Source organism: Brassica napus, chromosome C6, assembly GCF_020379485.1.
Source record: "Brassica napus cultivar Da-Ae chromosome C6, Da-Ae, whole genome shotgun sequence".
NCBI classification, from domain to species: domain Eukaryota; kingdom Viridiplantae; phylum Streptophyta; class Magnoliopsida; order Brassicales; family Brassicaceae; genus Brassica; species Brassica napus.
In genome coordinates, this window is record NC_063449.1 from 40,654,786 (window position 1) to 40,681,099 (window position 26,314).

General features: G+C 34.4%; 8 protein-coding genes across 10 annotated transcripts; 5 read left to right on the plus strand and 3 right to left on the minus strand.

Annotated features, from left to right (window-relative positions):
• The first annotated feature begins 65 nt into the window (after positions 1–65).
• On the plus strand, positions 66–2,139 carry LOC106406414 (binding partner of ACD11 1). Of its 3 annotated transcripts, none has more exons than XM_048761121.1 (6): positions 66–212; positions 676–744; positions 842–945; positions 1,025–1,100; positions 1,179–1,262; positions 1,491–2,139. In XM_048761121.1, the coding sequence occupies exons 1-6, from the start codon at positions 207–209 to the stop codon at positions 2,004–2,006; spliced, it is 855 nt and encodes a 284-aa protein (XP_048617078.1). In that variant the 5' UTR covers positions 66–206; the 3' UTR covers positions 2,007–2,139. The 3 variants fall into 3 exon arrangements, with proteins under 3 accessions (XP_048617078.1, XP_048617079.1, XP_048617080.1); XM_048761122.1 differs by having other exon boundaries at positions 1,494–2,139; XM_048761123.1 differs by lacking the exon at positions 66–212 and adding an exon at positions 285–325.
• On the minus strand, positions 2,010–3,665 carry LOC106406413 (ABC transporter I family member 17). Its single transcript, XM_013847073.3, has 2 exons — positions 3,163–3,665; positions 2,010–2,600 (listed from the first exon to the last, which is right to left on the minus strand). The coding sequence occupies exons 1-2, from the start codon at positions 3,512–3,514 to the stop codon at positions 2,158–2,160; spliced, it is 795 nt and encodes a 264-aa protein (XP_013702527.2). The 5' UTR covers positions 3,515–3,665; the 3' UTR covers positions 2,010–2,157.
• Positions 3,666–4,157: 492 nt separating this feature from the next.
• On the minus strand, positions 4,158–5,954 carry LOC106402333 (heat stress transcription factor A-8-like). The gene is made up of 2 exons (XM_013843046.3): positions 5,553–5,954; positions 4,158–5,324 (listed from the first exon to the last, which is right to left on the minus strand). The coding sequence occupies exons 1-2, from the start codon at positions 5,781–5,783 to the stop codon at positions 4,413–4,415; spliced, it is 1,143 nt and encodes a 380-aa protein (XP_013698500.2). The 5' UTR covers positions 5,784–5,954; the 3' UTR covers positions 4,158–4,412.
• Positions 5,955–6,991: 1,037 nt separating this feature from the next.
• On the plus strand, positions 6,992–8,685 carry LOC106414755 (putative caffeoyl-CoA O-methyltransferase At1g67980). The gene is made up of 5 exons (XM_048761124.1): positions 6,992–7,163; positions 7,298–7,383; positions 7,482–7,626; positions 7,966–8,097; positions 8,189–8,685. Exons 1-5 carry the CDS (start codon positions 7,110–7,112, stop codon positions 8,468–8,470), a joined length of 699 nt encoding a protein of 232 aa, XP_048617081.1. The 5' UTR covers positions 6,992–7,109; the 3' UTR covers positions 8,471–8,685.
• Positions 8,686–12,542: 3,857 nt separating this feature from the next.
• On the plus strand, positions 12,543–14,475 carry LOC106353994 (CDP-diacylglycerol--inositol 3-phosphatidyltransferase 1). The gene is given in 9 exon segments (XM_048761125.1): positions 12,543–13,146; positions 13,241–13,272; positions 13,275–13,330; positions 13,405–13,454; positions 13,622–13,661; positions 13,785–13,895; positions 13,984–14,088; positions 14,175–14,231; positions 14,315–14,475. Coding segments are annotated over 7 exon segments (399 nt in total). The 5' UTR covers positions 12,543–13,064; the 3' UTR covers positions 14,012–14,088; positions 14,175–14,231; positions 14,315–14,475.
• Positions 14,476–14,691: 216 nt separating this feature from the next.
• On the plus strand, positions 14,692–17,448 carry LOC106406114 (glycerate dehydrogenase HPR, peroxisomal-like). The gene is made up of 12 exons (XM_013846706.3): positions 14,692–15,004; positions 15,091–15,174; positions 15,265–15,405; positions 15,500–15,621; positions 15,690–15,771; positions 16,160–16,232; positions 16,305–16,396; positions 16,490–16,564; positions 16,641–16,826; positions 16,919–16,963; positions 17,049–17,163; positions 17,263–17,448. The coding sequence occupies exons 1-12, from the start codon at positions 14,882–14,884 to the stop codon at positions 17,283–17,285; spliced, it is 1,161 nt and encodes a 386-aa protein (XP_013702160.1). The 5' UTR covers positions 14,692–14,881; the 3' UTR covers positions 17,286–17,448.
• Positions 17,449–17,973: 525 nt separating this feature from the next.
• On the minus strand, positions 17,974–19,247 carry LOC106406115. The gene is made up of 4 exons (XM_013846707.3): positions 19,045–19,247; positions 18,790–18,971; positions 18,604–18,711; positions 17,974–18,530 (listed from the first exon to the last, which is right to left on the minus strand). The coding sequence occupies exons 1-4, from the start codon at positions 19,223–19,225 to the stop codon at positions 18,018–18,020; spliced, it is 984 nt and encodes a 327-aa protein (XP_013702161.2). The 5' UTR covers positions 19,226–19,247; the 3' UTR covers positions 17,974–18,017.
• A 3,310-nt stretch (positions 19,248–22,557) lies between these two features.
• On the plus strand, positions 22,558–25,698 carry LOC106405099 (loganic acid O-methyltransferase). Its single transcript, XM_013845702.3, has 3 exons — positions 22,558–22,688; positions 23,945–24,595; positions 25,027–25,698. The coding sequence occupies exons 1-3, from the start codon at positions 22,602–22,604 to the stop codon at positions 25,372–25,374; spliced, it is 1,086 nt and encodes a 361-aa protein (XP_013701156.2). The 5' UTR covers positions 22,558–22,601; the 3' UTR covers positions 25,375–25,698.
• Positions 25,699–26,314: the final 616 nt, after the last annotated feature.

The following is a 26,314-nucleotide window of genomic DNA, read 5'->3' on the forward strand; positions in this document are numbered from 1 at the left end:
TCATTATAATTTTTTTTTTTTGGTTACTACTCATGAATTTCCTAAATAAATTTCCCGTTTTTCTAACATTAGAAAAAAAGAAAAGAAACGTCAAAATAATAATATTTCTGGTGAAGTCTCTCTCTGACTTGCAACCCTTTTTCTTCTCCAGTTGATTAGATTTCTCCCACTTTACACTTTCTCCCATTCTCCACCGCTCTGCGACAATGTCGGTAAGCTTTCTCCATTCACGCCCCCATCTTCTTCTTTTTCTTCCTTCCGTTTCTTTAGATTCGGGTCCAAGTCTATGTTTCGTCGCCTATTTTCAGATCTTATTAGATAAAAGGTTATGTTTTATTCTTTGTTTCCCCGTCAAAGTGGTGGCTTACGTTCTACTGAAAAATTTGATGAATCTGCTAAAACCATCATCAACTTTACACCGACCCTTGATCTGATGATCTTTTGAATAAAAGTCTGAGATCTCTTCACTGTGTCGGTCGGTTACCTAAAGAAAAAGAAAAAAAAAACTTTCTTCAGTTCAAAGTTTTTGTCTTTAAATCTAGTATTCTGTTCCCAATATGCTAACTTTAATCAATTAGAAGCAAGTCAATAGATTCAACTTACCAAGATTCGATATACCTTTGGCTTTCTTTTTATGACTTTTATGAATATTGATCTCTCTCCCTCTCTCTACAGGCTGCTTTCATTCCCATGGATCAATCTCAGAACAACATTCTCATGGATTCCCAGCCTACTACTTCCCCCGTAAGCACAATGTTTCTCGAATGATCTTTTGAATGGTTAATAAGTTGCTAGACAATGTATAATAATAAGCCTTGATTCGGATCCGTTCTTGTTGCAGGTGAAAACTGTGAAAATTAGCAATGTTTCACTCAATGTCTCCAAGAAAGATCTCAATGAGTTCTTTTCTTTCTCTGGTGACATTCACTACATCGAGATGCGCAGGTTGAACTAAAAAACTTGTCCTTTGTTAACATGATCTTTACCCAAAATATCTAATCTTAGTTACTTATCATCATCACAGTGAAACGCAAGAAACTCAGCTTGCTTATGTTACCTTCAAGGATCCACAAGGAGCAGAAACTGCTATGCTCTTAACGGTATTTTCTTTATGTGTTTATTTTCTTTCTGTGAGCATATTGTGGGAATGTAAAGATATTTACATTACTTTCCTTCAGGGAGCTGTCATTGCTGATCATCGTGTTAGTATTACTCCTGCTGTGAACTACGACCTACCACCAGAAGCCCTTGCACTTGACTCGGTAAATCCCAAAAAGATACTCCCTCCATTTCAAATTAATTTTCGTTCTAGAGTTTAAAATTTGTTTCATTTTAATTGTCGTTTTTGTTTTCACTATATTAATTACTAGTTTTTCTATTTTTATAAGATGAAATCTAATTATTTTTTTAATACGACAAATAAAATGAACGTAACTCTTTGCTTTTAATGTTTCACCTTCAGTTTTCATGTTTGTCTCCTCTGTTTGCAGCAGGAATATTCATTTAATGGCTTCACTGTCAAGAAAGCTGAACATGTGGTAAGCACCATGATGGAAAGAGGTTATGCTGTTGGCAAAGACGCTATGGAGAAAGCCAAAGCCTTTGACGACAGACACAACCTAGTCTCAAACGCTTCAGCAACCATTGCCTCCCTCGACAACAAGATGGGTTTGAGCGAGAAGCTAAGCATAGGAACTACCGTGGTGAACGAAAAGCTGAGAGAGGTGGACGAGCGGTATCAAGTGAGGGAGATCACAAAATCCGCTCTAGCAGCTGCTGAGGAGAGAGCGATTAGCGCAGGAACGGCTTTGATGGCGAATCCTTATGTCTCAAGCGGAGCTTCGTGGCTATCAAACGCCTTTGGTGCAGTGACAAAGGCGGTTAGGGCTGAGGATGGAGGAGAGGGAAGAAAGGAGATTGTCCAACTTGATGACACGTCACCTAAAGCTCCTGCTGTTGTTCCTGTTAACTCAGTGGACACAGACTTCACCAAACCAAGTTTCTAAAGATTGTCTTAAACTCCAATTCTTTGATACATTTGCTGTGCATATACATGCTTACATATTCATTGGTCTTTCTTTTATTGCACAACATAAACATAACATAAAACCTTTAAAATGTATTTTGTTGTTACATTCAGACATCATTTTGTCATTTTCAAGAACTGAGTTGAAGAAACCTCCTAGCCATTGGATGTGTAGCTTGAGAAAGCTCATCAGGTTTAAGAACTTCAACAATCTCACCATCAACAACAAGACAGACGATATCCGCAACTCGCTGGATCTGCTTGATACTGTGAGAGACGATCACAGTCGTAATCCCTCTCTGCTTCTTTAGTTTCACTATAACATCCTCGATGTTCTCTGTCGATATGGGATCCAAAGCGCTTGTTGGCTCATCGAGAAGCAACACCTCAGGCTCGTTGGCTAGAGTCCTTGCAAGGGCTACTCGTTGCGCTTGACCAACAGATAACTCGGAACCAGTCTTCTTGGCTAGAGAAGCATCAAGATCAGCAAAACTCAGTAGCTTGTAAACATCTTGGTCACTTAGCTTCTCCCCTCTCAAGTTCGGACCATATCTCACATTATCAGCAACGGTCCCTGTGAAACCAAACCAATCATAAAAAAATAACCCATGGTTTTGAAAATCGGTTTAGGCTGCAAATCAATCCTACTGACTTTTATGACTCGTAAACCATTTTAAATCGGTTTAAATCGATCTGAATTAATATAAATACTAATGTTATCACACATACTATAAATTTGTAACTCTTAATTTGTTTTATTTTGTATATCTAATTTTGATAATTCATCAAAATAATTTTGTAGTTAACCTAAAATACTAAAATATCTTGTATAAAATAAAAAAATATTATATATAATAAATCAATAATTTGTTAATGCATACAAGCATAAATCCTGAATAATCAAAACTAATACTCTACAAAACACCTCTAGTTTCTATTTCTTGAACATTGGTAATAACAGTTACAGCAACAGTCCCTGTGAAACCAAACCAATCATATCAAAAACCAGACATTGGTTCCAAACTCCAACTATAGTAACCTTCAAAGGATTTAAACTCTGACTTGTTCACACCATTAAAGCAGACAACTTTTCTAGATTTCAGTGGCGATTGAAGAAGACAGGAGACAACTTTTACCTTCAAAGAGAACGGGAAGCTGGAAAAGCATGCCGACTCTACGGCGGAGAGTGATGACGTCGATGCTCGTGATGTCTACGCCGTCCAAGAAAACAGTCGTCGCCGGAGGCTCCCAGAGACGGTTAAGAGATCTCAAAAACGTTGACTTTCCGCTTCCACTTGGACCGATCACACCAACGATCATCCCTTTGGGGATATCCATGGACACTCCTTTCAGAATCAGGGATCCGTCATCGGAGACTCGGGTCAAGTCTCTTACACGTATCTTCGGCTCTTGACCGGACAAAGCTTCCACGTCCAGTAGATGTTCTCGCAGCGCGCCATCGGATTCGGCAGACAAGAGTAATGGCATGGTCTTGAGTTTTGTGTTGTGTTTCAGTTTGATGATTTGAGTAATACAAGAGAAAAGGTAAAGTCTTGTTTATGACACTTGAGCACGAGCACACATATGGGTTCGGACAAGATGAGGAATCAGTAAGTTGATAACAACTGTTTTATTATTCTTCCACTGACAATACAACCACTCTCACTTATACCTGTTCTGGTTAATACATGATCTCTGCTTATGTTTTAAATATAGCTCTCTTAAATATACGAAAATCTTGTAAAATATAATAAAACAAGTTTTTGTAATCAAAATAACACACACAAAATGTCTAGAGTAAAGTTTAATAAACTATATTTTTAAAATTATTATTTTAAATTTTATACTCCAAATTTTAAATTCTAGATCTTAAGCTTTAATATCCAAACCTTGAATCCGATCCCCTTAATCTAAACCCCAAATCTATATTAATTAACTCTTATGTACTGTATCCATTTATTTTTTAATGAAACATATTTTTATTACTTTTCTTACTTGTACGTTATCTTTGTTATAAAACTTTTTTGGTTATTAAAAGATATTTCTCTAAAATATATAAATATCATTTTATATAAAATTCAAGCCTAATAATATTTTCAGGGTCTACAGCTCATTGAAAGAAACTGAGAAGAAACACTTAAAACAAATGGTATTCCATTTTTCTCATAACAACATCAAAGCTTATGTACTTGTTGTCGTTACTGCATTTAATTCCATATAATACCTGTTGAAAAAATGCGGTTTACCAAATGATAACAAAATATGATCTCAGCAGACTTATAGTAAGACGCTAATAAGAACAGCTCCAGCCTAACTTTGTTGTTTCATTATATAATAACAAAAGTTTCCAGGCTGATGAATATATGTTCAAAAACTCATTCTTTGGCTACTGATCTGAAGCAAGCAATCTCATATGCTGTGTCAGAATCTCAAGATTCTTAGACTTCTCTGGAGTAAGCTGTCCAATATCAAAATCAAAGTCATCTGCTTTCTCCATTTCTTCTTCTATCAGCTCCAGGGCAAGACTCTTGTCTAGTTCCATTCTTCCTCCATCTTCATCCTCCTCGTGCAATGTCACATCATCATTCACATTCTTCTCCTGCACCTTATTCTTCTTCTTCTTTGAAGGGCTCAACAACAAAAGCTTCTCCCAAGCCCCATCATCATATAGATCAGGTATGATCAACGGCACACGATTCTCATCTAAACAGAACTTCAACATATCAGCGTTTCTCAAGAAATCATTTATCTCATTAGAGCTTGACTTTGCTGCTCCCTCTGATGGTGTCTTCTGGTATGTTACTAAAGGAAGACCCTTTGAGTTTGTTTCTCCTTCATCAGTCACTTCTTCCAAAATCTTCGCTCCTCCTCCTCCTCCTCCTCCTTCCGCCTTTCTCCAGTTATTCTCCTTAGGCTGAAGCAACTGAACCAACAGACTTGGGTTCTGCATAACCATAACCAAAAAAGAAAGCATCTCTTGCTGACTTTCTTCCATCCCTTGAACTCTGTCTTCCAAGTGCAGCATCTTAGTATCCGTACTCTCCTGGTACTGCCTAACTTTCACCAGCTCCTGCGCCAATGCCTTCTTATCCCCTTTCAAGATATCAACTTCCTTCCACAGTTCACTCTCCCCAGACTTTTTTTCCTGAGAAGCATCAGTTGTTGTAGTCTTGCTCTGATGCTCACTAGTACTCTGAACATTCTTCCTCCGTATAACATTCTTTAACAACTCCTTTTGTCCTCTCACAAACCAGTCATTAGCAAACTCACAACGATCTGCATCAACTTTTCTAAAACCCTGAAACCAAAAATAAAAAATAAAAACACAAACTTTACTCACTATATTGAAAGAAACAATCTTTCTTGATAATTAGCATATACCCATTTCATAATTGACATAAAAGTAATCAAATTTATCAAAAAAGAAATCAACTTTACAGATTCCCAGAGAAACATATACAAGTAAGAACACAAAGCTTTCAAAAAACAGAACAAAAACAACAAAGGGGCAATTCAAGAAACTAACGTAGATATTGAGCTGACGGATGAAGCTAGAGAGGTTGCTGTGTTTGAAGTATTTGGGCAAGAGCTGAGCGGAGAAGACGGTCGTGTCCGAGATAACGAAGCTGTTGTCTCCGTTAGTACTCCAGGAGATGATGGAATCGGTTGAGGAATCGTCAACCATCTCGTAGCATTTCCTCAGGAACGGCGCCACTGAAGAAGACGAAGAATCAACACGGTCCGATGATTTGACCATAACTCGAGTCTCGAGAAGAGCTTTTGGATTTTGAATTCGTTTGATGAGATTAGTAATGAAAAAAGAAAAAGAGAAAAGGAAGAGACTTTAGAGAATTAGAGTGGGTGGGGGGGAGGGAGAGGATCAAACTTGTGCGTAGGGCAAGGGATCGCTCCTCGCAATCAAAACGAATTTTCAAGGAAGTTGAGAGTGGGTTTGTCGCTTAGTTTTTGATTTTCACTTTTGTTTTTTAAAATCGTTAAATTTTAGATATTTTGAATTCTTTTGGCCCAATCTCTTATCTCTTGTAGGCCTTTTTATAGGCATATACACAAAAAGGACCAATTCGGATTGAGTTAAAATTATTTAGTTCATTGGATTTTTTTATTGTTATATGTGAGTATTGGTTTGGTTTACAGTATAACCTAATAGCTGATTGGTGTATCCGAATGAAATGAAAAAAATGATATTTGTTAGATTTTTTTTTATTGGTTTGGTTCAGATATTATAAATATATTATTTGGTAATTTATGTATATTTTATAAAAAAATTGGTTTTTCGAAATATTTTTGGATTTGAATATAGAGAAAATTTTCTCAAAAATCGATTTAAAATGTTTTACGATAAAAAAAACACATAAGCAGAAAATGACTAAAGTATGTTTCATTTAAAAAGGTATAAAAGATATGTATAAGTAAGTAAACACTAGAATAATATTAAAAAAAAATCAATTTTTTTGAAAAAAATTAATCAAATTTCTTTCGATTTTTTTTTCTATTTTTTTTTCTAAGCTTTTCTAAAAATACTTCTAAAATTATTATTTTAAATTTTATAATAAATATTAAATTCTAAACCTTAATTCTCAAACCCTAAACCATCTTCTAAAATCTAAACCTTAAATCTAGATTGGTTAACTTTAGATATACAAATGTTTTTTACCCCAGTGAAATTTATTTTTGCATTTTTACCCTTACAAACTATTTTGTGATTAAAAACTTTTTAGCGCTATCTTAGGATATTTTTCTTAAATATATTTTAGTTTCACATACATTTTAGAATTTTTAAACATATTTTTATATATATTTTTGGATATTTCAAATGATAAATAAAAATATATTCTCATTGAATAATTACTTTATAAATAATATCCAAATAATCGAATTTCATACCTAGCCTTGGTTGAATAGTCATAGATAAGATCCATAATTACTGGTCCTTAATTCTCGTATTGGAAACGTAGCTCCACAATTAGTTTGATTGGAAGAAGCCAATACTGACCAACGTGTAACTTCTCTCTTTTATAACAAAGACACCTTCCAAAGGGATCCTCAATCACGAGACCGAGAGATGGCGAATGAAATCCCTACCAAAGGGATCCTCAAGACCGAAGCTCTGAAACATGTTTGTTTTCTTTTTATAAGTTTCTTTCAATATTTTTCATGAAGTAAATATAAAGTTTTGTCAGTCTGCAAAGTTTGGTTTTGTCTTGATAAAAACCGATCTATGATATATTTGGTTGTGTTCACTTGTCAAAGTACATCTTGGAAACGTCAGCGTATCCAAGAGAGCATGAGCTGCTTAAGGAACTTCGTAAAGCTACAGTCCAAAAATATGGCAATTTGTAAGTCTTCTTAATCAAATAAATAGGATGCTATAACCAGTTTATTAAATTAAGAAATATTCTTACTTATAGAATTTTCTTTGTTAATGAAAACGCAGAAGCGAGATGGAAGTTCCGGTTGATGAGGGTCTTCTTCTATCGATGCTTTTTAAGATCACGAACGCTAAGAACACTCTCGAGCTCGGTGTTTTCACCGGCTACTCTCTTCTCTCCACGGCACTTGCTTTGCCTGATGATGGCCGCGTAATGTTTCTTCTTCTTGATATAGTGTAACGGGTAAACATATATGGAATTTGTGGAATTTAAAATAAATGGAATGGTAGGAATGAAATACAGCAAAAAATGGATCATGATCAAATTTGTTATGAAATGATTCTCTTTGTATTTTCTCTATTTATTTTTGGAATTGATGGAATGAGTATTCCATTCCATTCATGTCAAATGGTAAATTTTTTTATGGAATTAATGGAATAGGCCATTCCACGTCATTCCATTCCAAATATTTACAATCCAGCATATTGTTGGCATCATACGTACTTTTGCATGTGCAACTATAACAATACAAACTTTATCTATTTATAGATTACTGCAATAGATATTGACAAAGAAGCCTATGAAGTGGGACTAGAGTTTATCAAGAAGGCAGGTGTTGATCACAAGATCAATTTCATCCACTCCGATGGTATTAAGGCCCTAGACCAATTGGTGAAAGACGTACGTACGTAGAAAAGATTGTTCATATTATTTACTAACTAAAGCTTAAAATACTATTGTAATGATCATATTCGACATTTGAGAAAAGCAGAAAAAGGAGTTTGATTTCGCATTTGCGGATGCTGACAAGTCGAACTACGTCAACTTCCATGAGAGGCTTTTGAAACTGGTGAAGGTTGGAGGAATCATTGCGTTTGACAACACCTTGTGGTTTGGTTTTGTGGCTGAGGACGAAGAGGGAGTTCCTGAGCATATGAGGGAATATAGAAAGGCTCTTATAGAATTCAATAAGAAATTGGCTTTGGATACTCGAGTTGAGGTCTCTCAGATTTCCATTGGAGATGGTGTCACGCTCTGCAGGCGCCTTGTATGATCAAATTAGACCAAAGTTTGGGAGTCTGGAATAAAACTGTTAGATCCTTCAATAATCACTTTTGGTCGTTTTTTTTGTTGTTACCAAGTTTGCATGGAATAGTGTTTCTGATTGATGATCACTTTGCATCTTTTAACTCACCTATATTATATAATAATACAATTATGAGTCTGAATTGAAATTATACTGTGTATTATTATATAAAGTTGGATGCATTGGTTTTGTTTTTCTAATTTTGTTCATTTTTGGTTTTCAATTTCTTTTTGTTATCCGCATTCGGATTCAGATATGTTTTATTTCATCCTACAAGATTCATGTGTCTTTTACATCTTGGATCAGATACAAATTTAATTTTTTATTCGTTTCATTTCTTGGATTCCTGGTTTACATCTAAATAACAATTAAATTATTTTTTTTAAGATCAATGAAACTTCATAATTTTTTTTAGCAAAACTATGTAAGTTTAATATTTTTATTTTAAATTTTGCTAGTTCTTTTTATTATATTTTAGCAAAGCGAAGTCACTTTGATTTCTGTTAAAAATATGTCGGTTAAGTGAAAATCAAGATTGACTAAATTTATATCTAATTTGGTTCGATCAACACAAGTATATATGTTTTTTCGATTAATGAAAATTTTGTGTGTGTTTTTGGTAAAAGTATGTAAGTTGGATATTTATTGGACAGTTTTGATGTCTTTTTTTTGACGACGACCGTTTCGATGTCTATACGTTGTATTTTCAGCACTTGTAAGTATCAAGCATTGTTTGAACTACGAAGGTTTATTTGTAACTAGGGGTTGGCCCGGGCTACGCCCGGGATTTTTGTTTAAATTTTAATTTTGAATATATATTTAGTATGATTATATATATATTATAATTTATTATAAAAAACATAAGTAGCTAAACAGTTATAAATTTATTTTAAATTATTCATTTTTGTTGTCTTAAGAATTTCAAAATTTTTAGTATCCAATTTTTGGCTATTGGAAGTTATATATAAGGTAATGAGCAGAATGAACAAAAACTGAGTAATTTTGGTTTATGGTGTTTAATTGGGTTAAATTGTAGAAATGTTTCATTTCACTTAAAACTATTTATATTTTTTTTTTTTCATTCATCTCGATGTAATTTAATAGATCCTTCCCCTTAAACTTACAATCATATACTTTTACGTTTTATTTTTCTTAATTCAACGGTTTAAAAATTATAATATTTTCTAGATAAAAAAACTTACAACTATATCACTTGAAATTACAGTCCAAATTCTTACATCAAAATTTCTGCATTTACAACACAACTAATCGGACTCATTATCTAAATATTCTTTTTACTTATATAAGTTTGATGTAACACTACAAAAAAAAGATGATCAAACATCATTTATTTTATATTTTTGAGTCACTTATAAATGATGTAAAAGAAATTTATATCATTTATATAAATGACTCTGAAAGTGGTGATGCAAATAATTTACATCATTTTATTAATAATTGATGTTAAAAATTTGAATATTTGCATCAATTTTTAAGTGATGTTAAATACATATCAATTGCAAAAAATGATACTAAAACTTACATCAGTTTTTTTTTAAATGATGTTAGTGTTAACATCAATTATAATAATAGATTTCAATAATTTATTATTTATTATTTATCAATTATTAAAAATTAAAAATATTAAAATTCGGAAATTATTTTAATGATTATATTTTTATAATTTTAAATTTAAATATTATTAATTATTCTTATACAGTAAATAAATTTGTCAATAAATAAAATAAAAAAATTAATTGCATTGACTATTTCTTATTCTTTTCCACTGAAAGTATAATTTGACGAGAAAAAAAAACTAAAGAAGCTTTACAGATAAATCAGTAAAATAGATGAATTTAGAGAAAAAATAGTTAAAAATAACTGATCATGATTTTCTTCTATCTAGATTCTTCTTTTTTTCTTCTTGTTCTTTGAATTTTATTTTCATCCTCAATCTTCCATCATGGCGTGAAGCTTGTTGCTCCTACTTTTCCAATTTATACTTCAGACAACATGAGGCAGTCCTGTACTCTTCATCTTCAGACCACGATTCTGCTTTCATGCATGTACTCCAGACACGACAATACTCCAGCATCAAACCCAATTGCTATTGAAACCTGACAACAATAGTACCAATCTTTAGGAAAACGAGTTGCCACATAACTAAGATTTATTCTAAAGTCCAATCTGTTTATAATACCTTTAAAATACCAAGAACCCACACATCATGTCTCATCATCTTCTTCCTTAGATATTATCATCATTTTTTTCTTTAAACACCTCATTGTCATCACAATTTGAAATCTCGACAATGTACAAAAACAAATATATATATAGAGAGAGACCGGAGACGTTAATTCAATTTAAGAAAGAAATGAATAATATTTGTTGAAAAATTTAAACTAACAAAAAGTTTAAAATTGAGAGAAGAAGAAGAACTCATGAAATGAGGATCACGAAAGAGAAAAAGATTTTTGATTGAGGTAAACAGTTATAGAATAAATACTAATTGAATTACAGAAAAACATACCAAACCCAAAGAATCTATCAGTAACTACTTCACGTAATGTTTGGATTGTGAAGTTTATAATAGTTTTTAAACGGATTGGTTTTAGTGGGTTGTTTTATTTGGTTTTGTGATTGTTACATCAGTTCTTCTAACTGAAATTATTTAACATAATTATATATGATATATATAAAAAATTATTAGGATCGGTTTTATTTATAAGTATCACCTTAATAAGTGATGTCAACAGCAAAATAAATACATCATTTATATAATTGATATAACTTTATATAATAGTATCATTTTTTGTTAAAGTGATACAACTTACAACAAAAATATGTCATTTTACTGAATTGATGCCAAATAATTTAATAAAACATCAATTTCTTATAAATGATGCTAACTTTTATATATTTGTCTCATTTACAAAAATGATATAAAATAGAATCACTTTATTTTGTGATATAAATTAAGTGATACAATTCACTTCTTTTTTTGTAGTGTAAGGCATTGTAAAATGTACAACCAATTAAATTGATACAATAAATAATAGCGACAAAATGATTTGGAGATATAGTTGTAGATCTTTGTAACATTATGTCTAATTTTGGTGGAGTGTGAAAGTCGAGTTGACATTGAGTGCAAAGCGTGGTATCATAATCGTTTTTTTGTATGTTTTAAGTGTAAAACACAATTATCGTACTTTTAAAATAATTAAGAGGTATATTCTCGTGCAAGTCACACAATTATGGAATTGAATTTGAACCAAAGGGGTATGATGAATTTGAATTGTCGTTCTATGAGGCTTTAAGCTTCTATTTTTAACTTGGTCTAATCATTCCGCATAAAGAGAGTGATATATCCTTATAGGATCTTGTCTTTTACCTAAAACTCAATCTTTATATATAAAGATTATAATCTGAGAAGCCAAAATCTATTGTCTTCAACTGTAAGGTGTCTTCTTTTGAGGTAAATAGAAAATTCTGAAGCAAACAGTTTTAGGTATAAGATGGCGATAAGACATCAAATGTATAATGTAAAATGTGGGAAACCGCCGTGATCTGTTTAATTTCACAGATGATTGGTAAAGGCAACTGTTACGGAAGGTGTGGTCCAGAAGCGTCGTGATTTGAAGACCACATCGGTTTTCCTATGCAATGCCAATTGACAGTGAAATGTGAAGAAATGCATGATTTTGTATGAGTTTTAAGTAGGAAGAAGTAATGAATCTGTGAGAACCATCAAGAAGGAGCTGCCTATTTATAGATCCAAAATCGCGAAGAAACCGAAGAGATCGAAGGTTGTGAAGTAATGAGAAGTAGTGGGGCTCGACTTAACTAAGATTAAATGTAAGGTTTATGGCTTCAGCATAAAGTGGTGAAGCCGTTACTCAGTTGTGGTGTATGACTAAGAAGCTGAGATTAGGATTTAGAACACGTCGGGGTTGAAGACGATACACAAACATATTATATCTAACTCTGGGCCAAACATACCAAGGTCCAAATATTAAAAATTTCACAAAACCCAAAAAAATACATAATACAAAACAAACGACAAAGCCCAAAATATACGATCCGTAAATGACATTTTAAACGCACGAGAGAAGGTGCTGTGCTGATGTGTCACGATTTGCCCCTCCTTTCTTGCTGACGTGGACGCAGGAGGAGGAGAAGAGAGGCAAGTCTCCTTTGTTACGTAAGATTACAGAAACAAATTCATGACTATCGGAAACATATCGAAACTTCTGAGGGTTTATTTAACAATGACACTTCCAAAACCAGAAATGTCTACTTTTTTTGTTTGAATATTGAAAGTGGCCACATATAACCTGGCAATGAATATGATTCGGTTCGGTTTACACTGTACAACTTACCAAATCCCCTCTTTCTTTCTGACAGATCTCTTCTTGAAGATCCCACCCACAAGTAAGATAACTGTTTCGTTTCGCTGTGTTTGTTCTCAGATTTTATGGGTTTCCTTCGTGCATTTTCGGTGATGGGTTATGAGAAAGATTCCTCCTTTTGGTCTGTGTAGGTAGGTGAATTGGGGTTAAAGATGCAAGTGAAAATGGGGAAGGAGAAGGAGAGAGGTAGACCAGAGAAGTTGTCTGTTTACCTTTATATACCTAACATTGTTGGTGGGTCTTTCAACTTCTTTGATTTTTTATTGGCGTGAGAGTGATTGTTGTTGTGATATGATTAATTGAATTGCTTTTTTATTTTATTTTATAGGGTACATGAGAGTTGTCTTGAACTGTGTTGCCTTTGTTTTGCTGTGTGTTTCTCCAACAAAACACTCTTCTCCCTCCTTTATTTCTTCAGGTGAGTGATACTGATAACTAACTTCTTCTTCTTTGGGTCTTCGTTTTTGATCAGTGCGGTTTATATCTCTACAGCTTTTGTTGTGATGCTGTGGATGGCTGGTGCGCTCGTGTATTTAACCAAGGTTTCTCTCTGCTTCTTCTTTCTTTGTTTTTTGAAACTACATTTTTCATTGCTTAAAACATCATACCTTTGATCAACATTGGATCTATTAGCCAAGACTTGCCATTACTGTAATAATATGTACTAGGAAGCTTGAACTTGACTCATTTCTCCTTCTTTCTTCCTCAGTTTCAACTTTTGGAGCTGTTCTCGACATGGTCACAGATAGGTGAATCTTCTTCTACTTACATATATATATGCAATGAATCATCCTACTTACTTACTTACGTATATGCTATGATCTTCCGACTTATCTTTTTATTAAATTCTGGGGATGTTCTTTGGTTAATAGAGTTAGCACAGCTTGTCTACTCGTGATTCTATCTCAAGTCTACCGGCCTAGCTTGGTCTTCCTTTCATTGCTTGCTTTGGATATTGCTAGTCATTGGCTTCAGATGTACAGGTACGCTAATTCACTCTTTCTTTGAAATTTTCTCTAATACTTTCCAATTTTTTAACGAGCGGGAACTTGTAATAATATTCTCTGGCAGTACGTTTCTAGCAGCCATAAGGATGTGAAAGACAGCACCAGCTGGCTTTTCAGACTCTACTATGGAAACCGGATCTTCATGTGTTACTGCTGTGTTTCTTGCGAGGTGTGATTGAACCGAGTCTTTTATATCCATGTTAACATCATTCATGTCTTCTTAAGATGCAAAACCTTTTTTCTAATGTGGTGCAGGTTCTGTATATCATCCTTCTTCTCATTGCAAATAACCAAACCGAAAATCTCCTCAATGTTAGCTCCCTCCCCTCCCTTCTTTTGTGTTTACTTTCTACTCAACTACTAATGAAGCGTACGGCTCATCTCGTTTGTTGCAGGTCGTAGTTGGTCGATGAAACAGACCGTCAATATCATTCAGATGAAAACAGCTTCAGATGTATGTGTTCTGTATGATATAGAGAAGCACCACAAGAAGCCGTAGATCTTCCTTCCTTTTTCTGAACCTGCAACTCTTTGTAGAAATTATAACCTTATGTTTTTTTAAATGAAACGAAAAGAATATTGATTTTTTTCTTTTGACATAACTTTTGTTTGTAACCATAATCTGATCACAAGTTTAATCTATGTTTTATATTCAATGATGATGCAGCAGTGAGTCGGATAATGGACACGTCAGCATTATCTCGTTATGGGGAACGTAAGGTCCATACTCAGATAATAAACAAGAAGCAGAGTTGTTATCACTCATCGTCCATTGTTAGCCACTGAAATACAGTTATAAAACAAAAAAAAAAACGTAGATAAAATCATCATGCAATATCGACCGTTGGATCTTCCTTTTCGATTTCATACCACAAAAAGCTAAAAAAAACTGAAACTTTTTTTTAAAAGCCAAGGTCCTCTCTTTCGAAACGCCTCTCCACAGAAACACTTTGTTCTCTGCCATGTCGAAACCGGTGGCCATTGAAGTGTACAATCCTAATGGGAAGTACAGAGTCGTCAGCACGAAACCGATGCCTGGCACTCGCTGGATCAACCTCTTGGTCGACCAAGGTTGTCGCGTCGAGGTAAACATTTTTAAAACTCAGATTCCTTCTAGTTTCTACTACACATCAAAAACATTACTAAGAGTTTTGTCTTTTTGAATATATAGATATGCCATTTGAAGAAGACAATCTTGTCTGTAGAAGACATCATTGATCTGATCGGAAACAGGTGTGATGGAGTCATCGGTCAGGTAATAGAAATGAAAGACAAGTGTCTGTGTTATGTACCATCCATCATGTATGAAAGTAGAAAAAACAGGTTTAAGTTTTTGTTTACATAGTTGACGGAAGATTGGGGAGAGACTCTGTTTTCAGCTCTGAGCAAAGCAGGAGGGAAAGCTTTCAGTAACATGGCTGTTGGTTACAACAACGTCGACGTTGAAGCTGCCAATAAGTATGGCATCGCCGTTGGTAACACTCCGGTAAAAACAACAGACTGTTCTTTCCTTGTCGGTTTATATAACTGAAGGAGTACAGGTAACCAGAGTTTCACATCGTTTTGTTTGAGTTGGACAGGGAGTGTTGACTGAGACTACGGCCGAGCTAGCCGCTTCGCTTTCCCTTGCTGCCGCAAGAAGGATTGTTGAAGCTGACGGTTTCATGAGAGCTGGCTTGTACGAAGGATGGCTTCCTCATCTGTAAGACAAAACCAAGAAAATCAAGAAACCGCTTTAGAGATGCTAAGATGATTGTTTGGTTCTGGCAGGTTTGTGGGGAACTTACTTAAAGGACAGACGGTGGGAGTTATTGGAGCTGGACGTATTGGGTCTGCTTATGCTAGAATGATGGTAAAGCCTCTATTGCTTGACATTTTTACATTTGATCAGGGCAGGTCATGACGAGATACAAACATTCTGGAGTCTGTCCCTCCAGCCAGAGTTCGAATCCAATTCGTGAGCAGATGGGAAATTTACCTGAATTTTAATTGGTTAAAAATTATGTGAAATAGTTAATCACAAAAAATAATATTATAATCAAAATTTTAAAATTCTAAAACATGCATCATTTTAAAACCGAAGGAGAATATATATATATATATATATATATATATATATTTTTTTTTGATCATTTGATTTGTAATTGTAATTGTTTCAAGCCCCTCAGGACTTGACCCTGCACTTGATCCCTTGTTATATAGACCAAAGGTTTGTTCTTTACATCTTTATTTCTAAACAGGTGGAAGGATTCAAGATGAATTTGATCTACTTTGATCTTTACCAATCCACTCGCCTTGAGAAATTTGTGACAGGTACTTACAGTTTTTATACAGTTTACTCTTTCTCTTGAAGTTAATTATATTTGAGACAATGGTCATTGGCAGCTTATGGACAATTCTTGAAAGCAAATGGGGAACAACCTGTGACATGGAAACGAGCTTCTTCCATGGAGGAGGTGCTGCGTGAGGCTGATCTGGTAGTTAAACTTCTTTTGGTTTACACTGTTAGTGTTATCTCTCTTTAAGCTAGAAACTGAACTGGTTTGTGTCTGAAACAAACAAAAAAACAGATAAGTCTTCACCCTGTGTTGGACAAAACCACTTACCATCTTGTCAACAAGGAGAGACTTGCCATGATGAAAAAGGTGACTTTGGTTTCTTGTTTCTCTTGATCCCTCTTATTGTTTGATTTTTGTTTTGATTGAATTTAGTTGCTTTCAGGAAGCAATCCTTGTGAACTGCAGCAGAGGTCCTGTGATCGACGAGGAAGCTCTGGTCAATCATCTGAGAGAGAACCCGATGTTCAGAGTTGGTCTCGATGTGTTTGAGGAAGAGCCTTTCATGAAACCAGGGCTTGCTGATATGAAGAACGCCATTGTTGTTCCTCACATTGCTTCTGCTTCCAAGGTTTACCCAAACTCAAAACGTTTCCTTTGTGCATGTCTCAGTAGATTAAACAGAAACTGACTTAATGTTTCTTTCTGATTGATTATGGACAGTGGACTCGTGAAGGAATGGCTACCCTTGCAGCTCTCAACGTCGTCGTATGCATTCACATTTTAATAGTTTTTGTAATAGATTAAAATGACTAAACTTTGATTATCATAATTCTGAAAATGTATTTAACAGGGAAGGATCAAAGGATATCCTATTTGGAGTGACCCGAACCGGGTCGATCCGTTCTTGAACGAAAATGCTTCACCGCCTAATGCCAGCCCAAGCATTGTCAACTCTAAAGCCTTAGGTAATTAACTCATTAACATAAACAAACGATATGTAATGTACTTAGATCTCCTCATTCGTCATATTACACTAAATGTATATTCTTTTGGGGGTGTTTCAGGATTGCCTGTATCGAAGCTGTGAGTTAAAAGTATGAAGAACAGGGGGCTTGGAAGAATGATGTTAGTAAATATATATCTGATGTGTTTCACGTAATGTATTGCAACAACAACTATGCATGTTGGGTCATAAACAACTCTTTGCTAAGTGTTGTTTGGTTTTTAAGTTTGCCGAGTAATTTTACCCATCCTGCTCTTCAGATCACGTTTATCTTGGATTATACATCACCCACTTCTTTATTCCATAAGTTTGCTATGGGTATAATTCCTAAAGAAATTTAGTTATGGGACGGATCTTGAACACTTTGACCCAGAAATCTTAAAAATACGCTTAGAAATTCTAAGCAAAGAAAGATCAACCATTTTTGTGAGCACGCATGATGTTGGCTAGTGGGCTCGTAGCTTCCTACAAGATCTTGAGAGGAGTTGCGGTGAGCATGGAAGGAGAAGGTGTTGGGGAATGGGGTTTGGTCTCAGTTTCAGGGTTGTGGCGTTAGACCAGAGCTTCAGGAAGCTTTCTATGGAACACATTGTGTCTGCTTATAAGAGGACAAAGACGAGAGCTATTCTTTTGGACTATGATGGTACTTTGATGCCACAGGGGTCTGTTGATAAAAGACCACCGTCCAAGTCTATTGACATACTGAACACCTTGTGTAGGGACGAGAGCAATCTTGTGTTCATTGTTAGCGCGAAAAGCAGAGAGAGAGAGCAAGTGCAAATGTAATTTTCTTTTAATGAGTAAGGCTTTTAACCTTCAAATGGGTTTCTTCTTGTTAACATTTGACATTAGACTAAGAAACGAAACCAATTTCTTCTTGGCTTTAGCAACTTCCTCTTGAGACTGGAGGTACTCAGCTGAAACACAGCCCAAAGCACAGAGAGAGCAGTAGAAGTTCCCAGCGTCATCGTAAACAGGCTGCGAATCCACAACACATTTCTCATGAACCATGACAGTACATCCATCCCTGGAGCAGAACAAGAGCTTCCCACTCTGTTTGCATTGAATGCACCTGTATATATTATTCTCTGAGGGACTTGACACATAACCATCACTTCCGTTTCCAAGAGACGCCTGGGATCTACTAATATCAGCTCCATCTCCAGGAGGGCTCTGGTGGGATCCACTAGTCTCATCAGCAGGGCCATGAACAAACGGCTCTGGATCAGCCATTGGAGATGTAACTTGATCGCCATCAACTCTCATACCCTCTTCTTCCTCATTACAAGGCGACACTTCCGCATCCTTCTCACTGGATGCTTCAATCATCTGATCAAATCAAACAAAACGGATGTTAAAGACACAAACTTTAAAAGCCTTTATGGTGTTAACGTAATCATACCAGTTCCAAAGCACATTTTGGCAAGCAAAGGAGCTTGCTTTGGATAAAGGGCAGAAGATTCCACTTTGACAGTCCCGGTGCACCTGGTTTCAGCTCTGACAATGGTATCTACAACAAGAGATTGTCTAAGACTAAGTAGTAGTTGACAAAGAGTCACATTATAAAACAGTGTTGGGTTGTTGTTACCTCATCCAATATACATTGAAGTACATGTTCACAGCTCTGGGACGAATCAAACTCTATCTTTGACTCAGCATCTTTAGAAGTGGAGGAATCAAACAAAGACGCTAAGCATCTGAAAGCTACCATCTCGTTGGTGTCTTCCCCTAGATTCTCAGGTAGCTGCTTCGGTCCCATTTCAAACACATCTACAATTCAACAAAACGAATCTCAGAATTTCGAAAAGAAATTCAAAAAGTTTGCAGTTTTTTCTCCAATTACCGTGAAGCATCCAGAGCTCGGTTTTGAATTTCGCGATGTACCCGATGATCCGAATCCAGTTATCGGAGAGATTGTTTGATTTCGATTGGTCTTTACGAGTCGAATGCTCTACAGTAGACGCCATCATCGACGAGACGGAGAGAGAAGAGTGGAGAGAGGAGAAAGAGCGAAGTTTCACCATTACTATCTATAGTAAAGAGAAAGATGGAGAGTTTTTCTACAGAGATTTCACCGAGCCCAGGCCCATTATAAGGCCCAACTAGAACATTACGCAAACTTCTATGCTCTCCTCTCCATTAATAAGCAATATACCGGTTCACATGGTATATAGGTTAGTGATGTTTGAACAGGCTTACCCTAATCCGTTTAAGCTCTGTCTATTTAACTCCTGACCTGTTCAAGTCATAACTGTATACAGCTCGTTTCTACTTGTAACCCCCTTGGACCTGTTTATTTTAAGTCTGTTGAGTTCGGATAGCACCAATTAGTAAGATATACAATGACTCCACTCATAAAATGTTTGCACCAATACGGTTAATATCGACAATGTAAATTTACAATGAACAACACTTGTTTGAGTTTGTTTCTAATGTGTTAAAAATATAACGAAAAAGTGAAAACTACGAATCTAGATTTAGTACTATATAGCTATCTTGCATAAAATATGTTTTATGCGATCACTTAATTCTGCTATTATGCTGTTTATTATCTGATATATTCATTAATTCATATATCTATCAAGTTCATCGCTTAGAGACGAGAGAGAAAAAGCTCTATCCTCTCTCTAAAGGCGGCTAGTTTTCCGATCTCCGTTTTTCGGCCGGCGACGGTGGGCTCTCAAAGACATGTCGTCGGTCGAGATTTGTGTTTGTTGAATCTGTTCCTTTGTCGTCTCTCTGTCTCTTCTTCTTTTTGGCGATGAGATGTATCTCAACCGGGATCTCTCGGTGAAACTACGTATTCCGGTGACGCACCAATGCTAGGTGGTTGATCGGTTGTTGACTCCGATGTTGCACCTGTTTCGATTGAAGGTGAACAGTCGGCTTCTGACTCTGCGTAGCATCGTCTTTGGTGTTTGACAGCGGCTCTGTTTCTTTCTTTGGTTTGTGTCCGGCGTCGGCCGATTGATGGTCCACGACGTGGACGATGGATGAAGATGGATAGAGGAGGGATAATGGTGTCTCTTCCTGGTATGTTCGATGGTGGAGATTGGGAGACGGTTTCCGGCAGAGGTCCATTTCTCACTCTATTATGGAGTGATGAACAAAAACAAATAGATTATTCTATTTATGGAGTAAACTCTATTATGTATTGAGATTTGAAGTTAGGTTGGAGCAATCATTACTCTATTTTCACTCTTACTCTATTTTAGAGGAAAAAATAGAGTGGAGATGGAGATAACCTTACTAGGTAGATTGCGTAGGAATCAACAAAGACGCATTGCCAGAGATAAAAGCAAAACAGAATTTCTAAGTTGGAATCAGTAGAGACACATTGATTAAAATATAAACAAACTGATTTACGTTTATTATCATAAATTTTGGCATCTTTTGACTTGTTGGATATTAGTGCAAAGCATCTCCTTTGGAGATCGATGGGCATATATCGTAGTACCTTGATTAGCTATTAATTTATTTGATTGGCCTGCGATTTCGTAGGTTCTCAATTTCAAAGAAATAATCGACTTTTTAAAACGAAAAAAAATATTATATGTAGTGACTAGTAGCTAGCCTACTAGGACCACTGTAATAATAATCACTAATAATCCATTATTAGCTCATATATTTATAACGTATTACCAGTAGGTAGGTCTAAAACGGATCGGGTATCCGGACAATTTTAAGATATCCGGATCCTTATCCGGCGGATCCTTAATTTTACTATCCTTATCCGGATCTGGGATTCGCGGATATCCGGATGTCGGATATCCTTCTAAAAATTATAATATCCGGCGGATATCCGGATCCGGATTTGGATCCTTAAAATAAATAAAAAATAATATTAATAATATAAAATATTAACAATAATTAAAATATATATATATATATATATAATGCTTTTACTTATTTCTATGTATAATATTTCAAAATTTACATAAAATTTATATACACTATTATTAAAATGAAAATATATTAAATAAAATTAGTTTTTATATATAGATATTTTTTTTTTGAAATAGTTATTAATAAAATTTACGGATCCGGATATCCGGACTAAAAAATCAAGATATCCGGATCCGGATTCGGCTTTGACGGATCCAACATTTTATTATCCGGATCCGGATTCGGCCTTTCCGGATATCCGGATTTTCGGATCGGAAACGGATCGAATCCAGATCTCGGATAAAATTCTCAGGCCTACCAGTAGGAATCCACTGAGTATGGTACGGGAGCATATGAGCTCAACTGCTCATTATTGAGTGAAATCAACTGCTGATTATTGAGTGAAATCAATTTTTTGGGTGTTATAAGTGAAATCAAATTTAGTAGAGAAGATATAGTTTGCTAATTAATTAGTTGTATTAGTGTAAAATCATCAATATTTATTATTACCAAAAAAAATCCACTATAACAAAGATTTTGCCTAGTCTATATCTTATAATGTTAAGATTGTTATTTATTAGAAAATAACCCCTTTTAACTGCTTTAAAGAAGAAAGTTAATCTATTTTACAACTAAAATTTGTTACAAGTTTTTTCAAATTTAATTTTTGCTACAATCTTACTCTTTGTTTTTATTAAGCCTACCTATTTTTTATTACACCTACCTAATTTGTTTCGGTAATTTGCTTTCTTTGTTCTAAATAAGCACATGTTGTAGCACATTCTTGTACTATTTTTTTAATTATATACATATACATATATATATATATATATAACATATAATTTTTGGTTTGTGCTATTGTCGTCGATATTATTATCTCAATTCAACCCACATAAAATATGCTGTTCACAAAAATCGTATATATACACGTTATTCAGTTTTAGAGGGTTTATGTTTCATTTTATGTATGTAATTTCGATCTCTTAGTTGATCTCTTATATGTCATCAATTTCTATTGAAAATTTTGAAGCAAAATTTGGTGTTAATGTTTTTTTTTGCTTTTGCATGGGTATATATATAATATACAGTGTGAAATTGTTCTTTCGGAGACATCCGATAAAATTCGAACGATACAAAGTGAAATTTCTTTTTGCAAAAATGTTTTGGGTTTTGATATTAAGCTTTTCAAGCTGGAAACTAGGACATGGTAAACCAAAATCTTTTCAAGCTGGAAACTAGGACATAGTAAACCAAAATCTTTTCAAGCTGGAAACTAGGACATGGTAAACCTGTTCTTCCTATGGAAGAGTGATTTTGACACCAAGCTAAATAATAAACAAAAAAATCTCAATTAGTATTCATATTTTTATTATTATTATTAAAATGTATATAATATAAGCACTACGTGTTAAGTGCATGGCCTATATAAATGATAGGCATCAGAATTTACATTCAAAGTATAGAAGAAAAGGCTTGACAAAAAAAAAAAGTATAGAAGAAAAGAGCCAAATCATAATGGAAAAAGTAGAGATTGTTCTTAATTCACTTCCTATGAGCGGAGGCGATGGCCCCAACAGCTATTCTAAGAATTCCCATCTGCAGGTTTCTTTGTCACCTTATTTTTACACATATTATTCTCTTCTTCATATTTCTTAAAACTAGGAACTTCAAAAAGATGTATTATGAATTGGTTTGTTACATCTGATTTATCAGATAATTAATTAGTGAGATTCATACCGTTGAATAAAACAGTGAGCTATAAACAAAATTTCCGAATAACAAATATAAAATGTTGATGTTCAGTTAAAAACATAATATATATATCTCTATAAAATGTTGAAAACCTTGATATATAGATGATGTTTCATTTTTAATTAGAAATTGTTATATATAGCAAATTTAATAGGTGGTGCATCATTCTTTACATTTATACTGATTTTTGGTATCAGGAAAGTCCCTAAAATTGAAAAAAGAGTTACATTTTTTTAACTCATTATGTTTTTGTTTCACAAGTTCATTTTAATTGTCTAAAATCATTTAAAACGAGTTGGAATTAATGTTTATAATGATATGTATAAATACATGTTTATATATATTATCACTTATTTGTAAAATGTATACTCCACAAGATTGAGATTTTAATAAAATATGAAGAAAAAGTTTTGAAATATTTCATTTTCTAGTCTAATAGATTTCGAAAACAAGATTAATCTAAGAAAATGATCGGTCAATCTTTGAATAGACATATTACTTGGCTGGCTATTCGGATCAATTGGAAACCCATTACTTTAAAAGAAAAAAAGAATTTGACTTCATTTTCATAATCTCTTACCTTGGTTCGTTGCTATGTACTTTTTTTAATAAAGAAACTTCAGTGACGATATTAAAATGTTCAGAAGTCATCGAGCCACACAAAAAAACACCGAAGATTACTAGGCGGATTCATTGTCTTACGAAAAGCTAATCTTTGATTAGCAAAATATAGAGGAAACTATATTGGTCTGGATCTCATCTCACCAGTGCAGCAAAATAGTATTCTGTATTACTGGAAAGATTTTGGTCCAGTTTAATGGAAAACAAAAGTATATATGAACTCAATCAAATTCGTTTTTAAAGCAAAAATTAGTGTTGATTTTATTTTTTATTTTTTATTTTTATTGTTGATTTTAAGGTGTTGAAGAAATCTTTTAAGGGTTTTAGGTATTTTGTTTTCCAGTGATGTCCGGTTTGTTCGGACATTAAAATGAGATTCAGTTCGGTCTTTTAATCGTTTTTTCAATTGGAATAGCTAGCACGTCTTAGAAATACGAAATATCATCAAAGTACAGTAATCTTTCAACTGCTTTTGGTGTGGACAGAGAAGATCAGCAAGTTTGTTGAAAGAGACAATAGACAAGTTGATAACGGAGAAACTTGACGCAAAAAACCTAATCTGTGACTCGAACACATTCTGTATAGCTGACCTTGGTTGTGCAACTGGACCAAACACATTCTTTCTCGTCCAAGACATCATCAAATCTGTTGAAACCACCTTAGATTCAAACTCCACAAAGGCAGAGTTCCTTGTCTTCTTCAACGACCTCACAAATAACGACTTCAACACTCTCTTCACATCTCTACCTCAAGACCGGAGTTACTTTGCGGTCGGTGTCCCTGGTTCGTTCTATGGACGTGTTCTTCCTCAATCCTCCGTTCATATTGTAGTGACGTTGGCGGCCACACACTGGCTTTCAAGTGTTCCAAAGGAGCTCTTGGACAAAAGCTCCAAGGCATGGAATAAGGGAAAGGTTCACTACTCAAACGCGGCGGAAGAAGTCGTGAAGGCATATGAAGACCAGTTTGGTCGGGACATGGAGAAGTTTCTGGAAGCGAGGGCTCAAGAAATAGTGAGTGGAGGTCTTTTGGTTGTTGGAATGTGTGGGATTCCTCAAGGAATGCCTTTCTCCAATCTTGCCGACAGTATCATGTATACTTCCATTGCTGATGTTCTCATTCAAATGCAATCCCAGGTAACTCTTCATAAATCATCTCACACATATAAAAGACTATAATTCAGATTTATTTTAATGTTGTAAAAGTAGGGACAGAAAAATCGAATTACTCAATACCATACCAAAAATGGGTTGACTATTTGCAAATCAAATTCTGAGCAAACCTCCTCCATGACACTAAGACCAAAATATAAAATTCTTTAGATTTTTTGTTAATATTATATATAAATTAGGATCCTTGTTCTTAAAAGAAAAAAAAAAGTGAGCACCTAAAACATAGATTAACATAGACTTGAGGAATCCCATAGATGTACATGTTGCAATTTCCTTATTTTGATTAACACACTCCTACATGAACAAAAAAAACTAAAAATGGAACTTTAACGTATATGTCTCTCTTGTTTCTTATCAATAATGGTTTGATTGAGTTAAATGAGATGGGCATATAGGGTTTGATCAGTGAAGAGCAAGTCGATAGCTTCAACATACCGATCTACTCGGCATCGCCTGAGGAGGTAGCAGCCTTGGTAGAGAAAAATGGCTGCTTCTCTGTCGAATCTATGGAGCTGATAGACCCCACAGCATGGCTCAAACGGCCAATGGACGTAGAGGATGTAAGGCAATGGATGGTTTGCATAAAGGCCACAATGGGATCTCTCTTCATCAATCATTTCGGTGACCATCTCCTGGATGACATCTTTGACCGTCTCACAGCCAGACTCGTTGGACTGACCGATGAGGTTGAATCTAGCTATCGTGAGAAGGTCATGTTGTTTTTTGCGTTGAAACGAATATGATTTTTTTATTTGTCCATGTTGGCCACCAGATAATTTAATATTGCACTCCTGAGGGTTCATAGAATATTGGTTGACCTGGTTGCCGGACACTGTGGTTAATTCAAAAAAAAAAAAAATTATTTGGCAAGATTTTTTTCGTTGTGTTTGGTTTGGGTTGGTTTTAATCCGGTTGATGGATCAATTGGTATAGTTGTGTGATTCCCTATTACGTAATGTTGATTTTTCCGAGTCTTGTATTGTTTGTTTAATCCAAGTATAATTTATAAAAAATATACTTGGATACCTTCATGTTAATTTATAATGTTAATTTATAATTTATGAGTATCTTAAACCAAACTATGATACCTTCATGTTCATTTACACACGAATTCATTTAAAATGACCAATAGTTTGTGATAAAAACTAGGGATGGGCATTTCGGTTATTTTTGGTTCGATTCGGTTCGGTTTGGTTAGTTCGGTTTTAGTATTTTTCCAACTGAAATAAACCACAGTTAGTTTAGTTTGGTTCGGTTAGGTTTATGTTCGGTTCAGTTTATATTCGGTTCGGTTTGGTTTGTATTTGGTTCGGTTTGTTTTTTTGGATCAGTTTAATTAGATTCTTCTTAGTTTAATTTTTTTAAGAGAAATTATGTTTTAAAACATAAATTATGTAAACATAAACTATGTGAAATAAATTCAATATAAAACTGAAACAAAAACATTCAATAAAGTAAAAAAATATATATAAGAACTAAAACAAATGAAAGCTAACTAAAATTAAAAAAAAATATAACATGATTAGTAATGTCTCTTATATCATTAATAAATTTAAAGTCTGCAATGAATCATTTTCCATGTGATGGTGTGGAGAAAAACTTTTGTTTTTAATAAAATTTGCTTTAGGTTTTAGGTTTAGATTTAACATCCACGTTTACATATATAAGAATATAAAAATACAA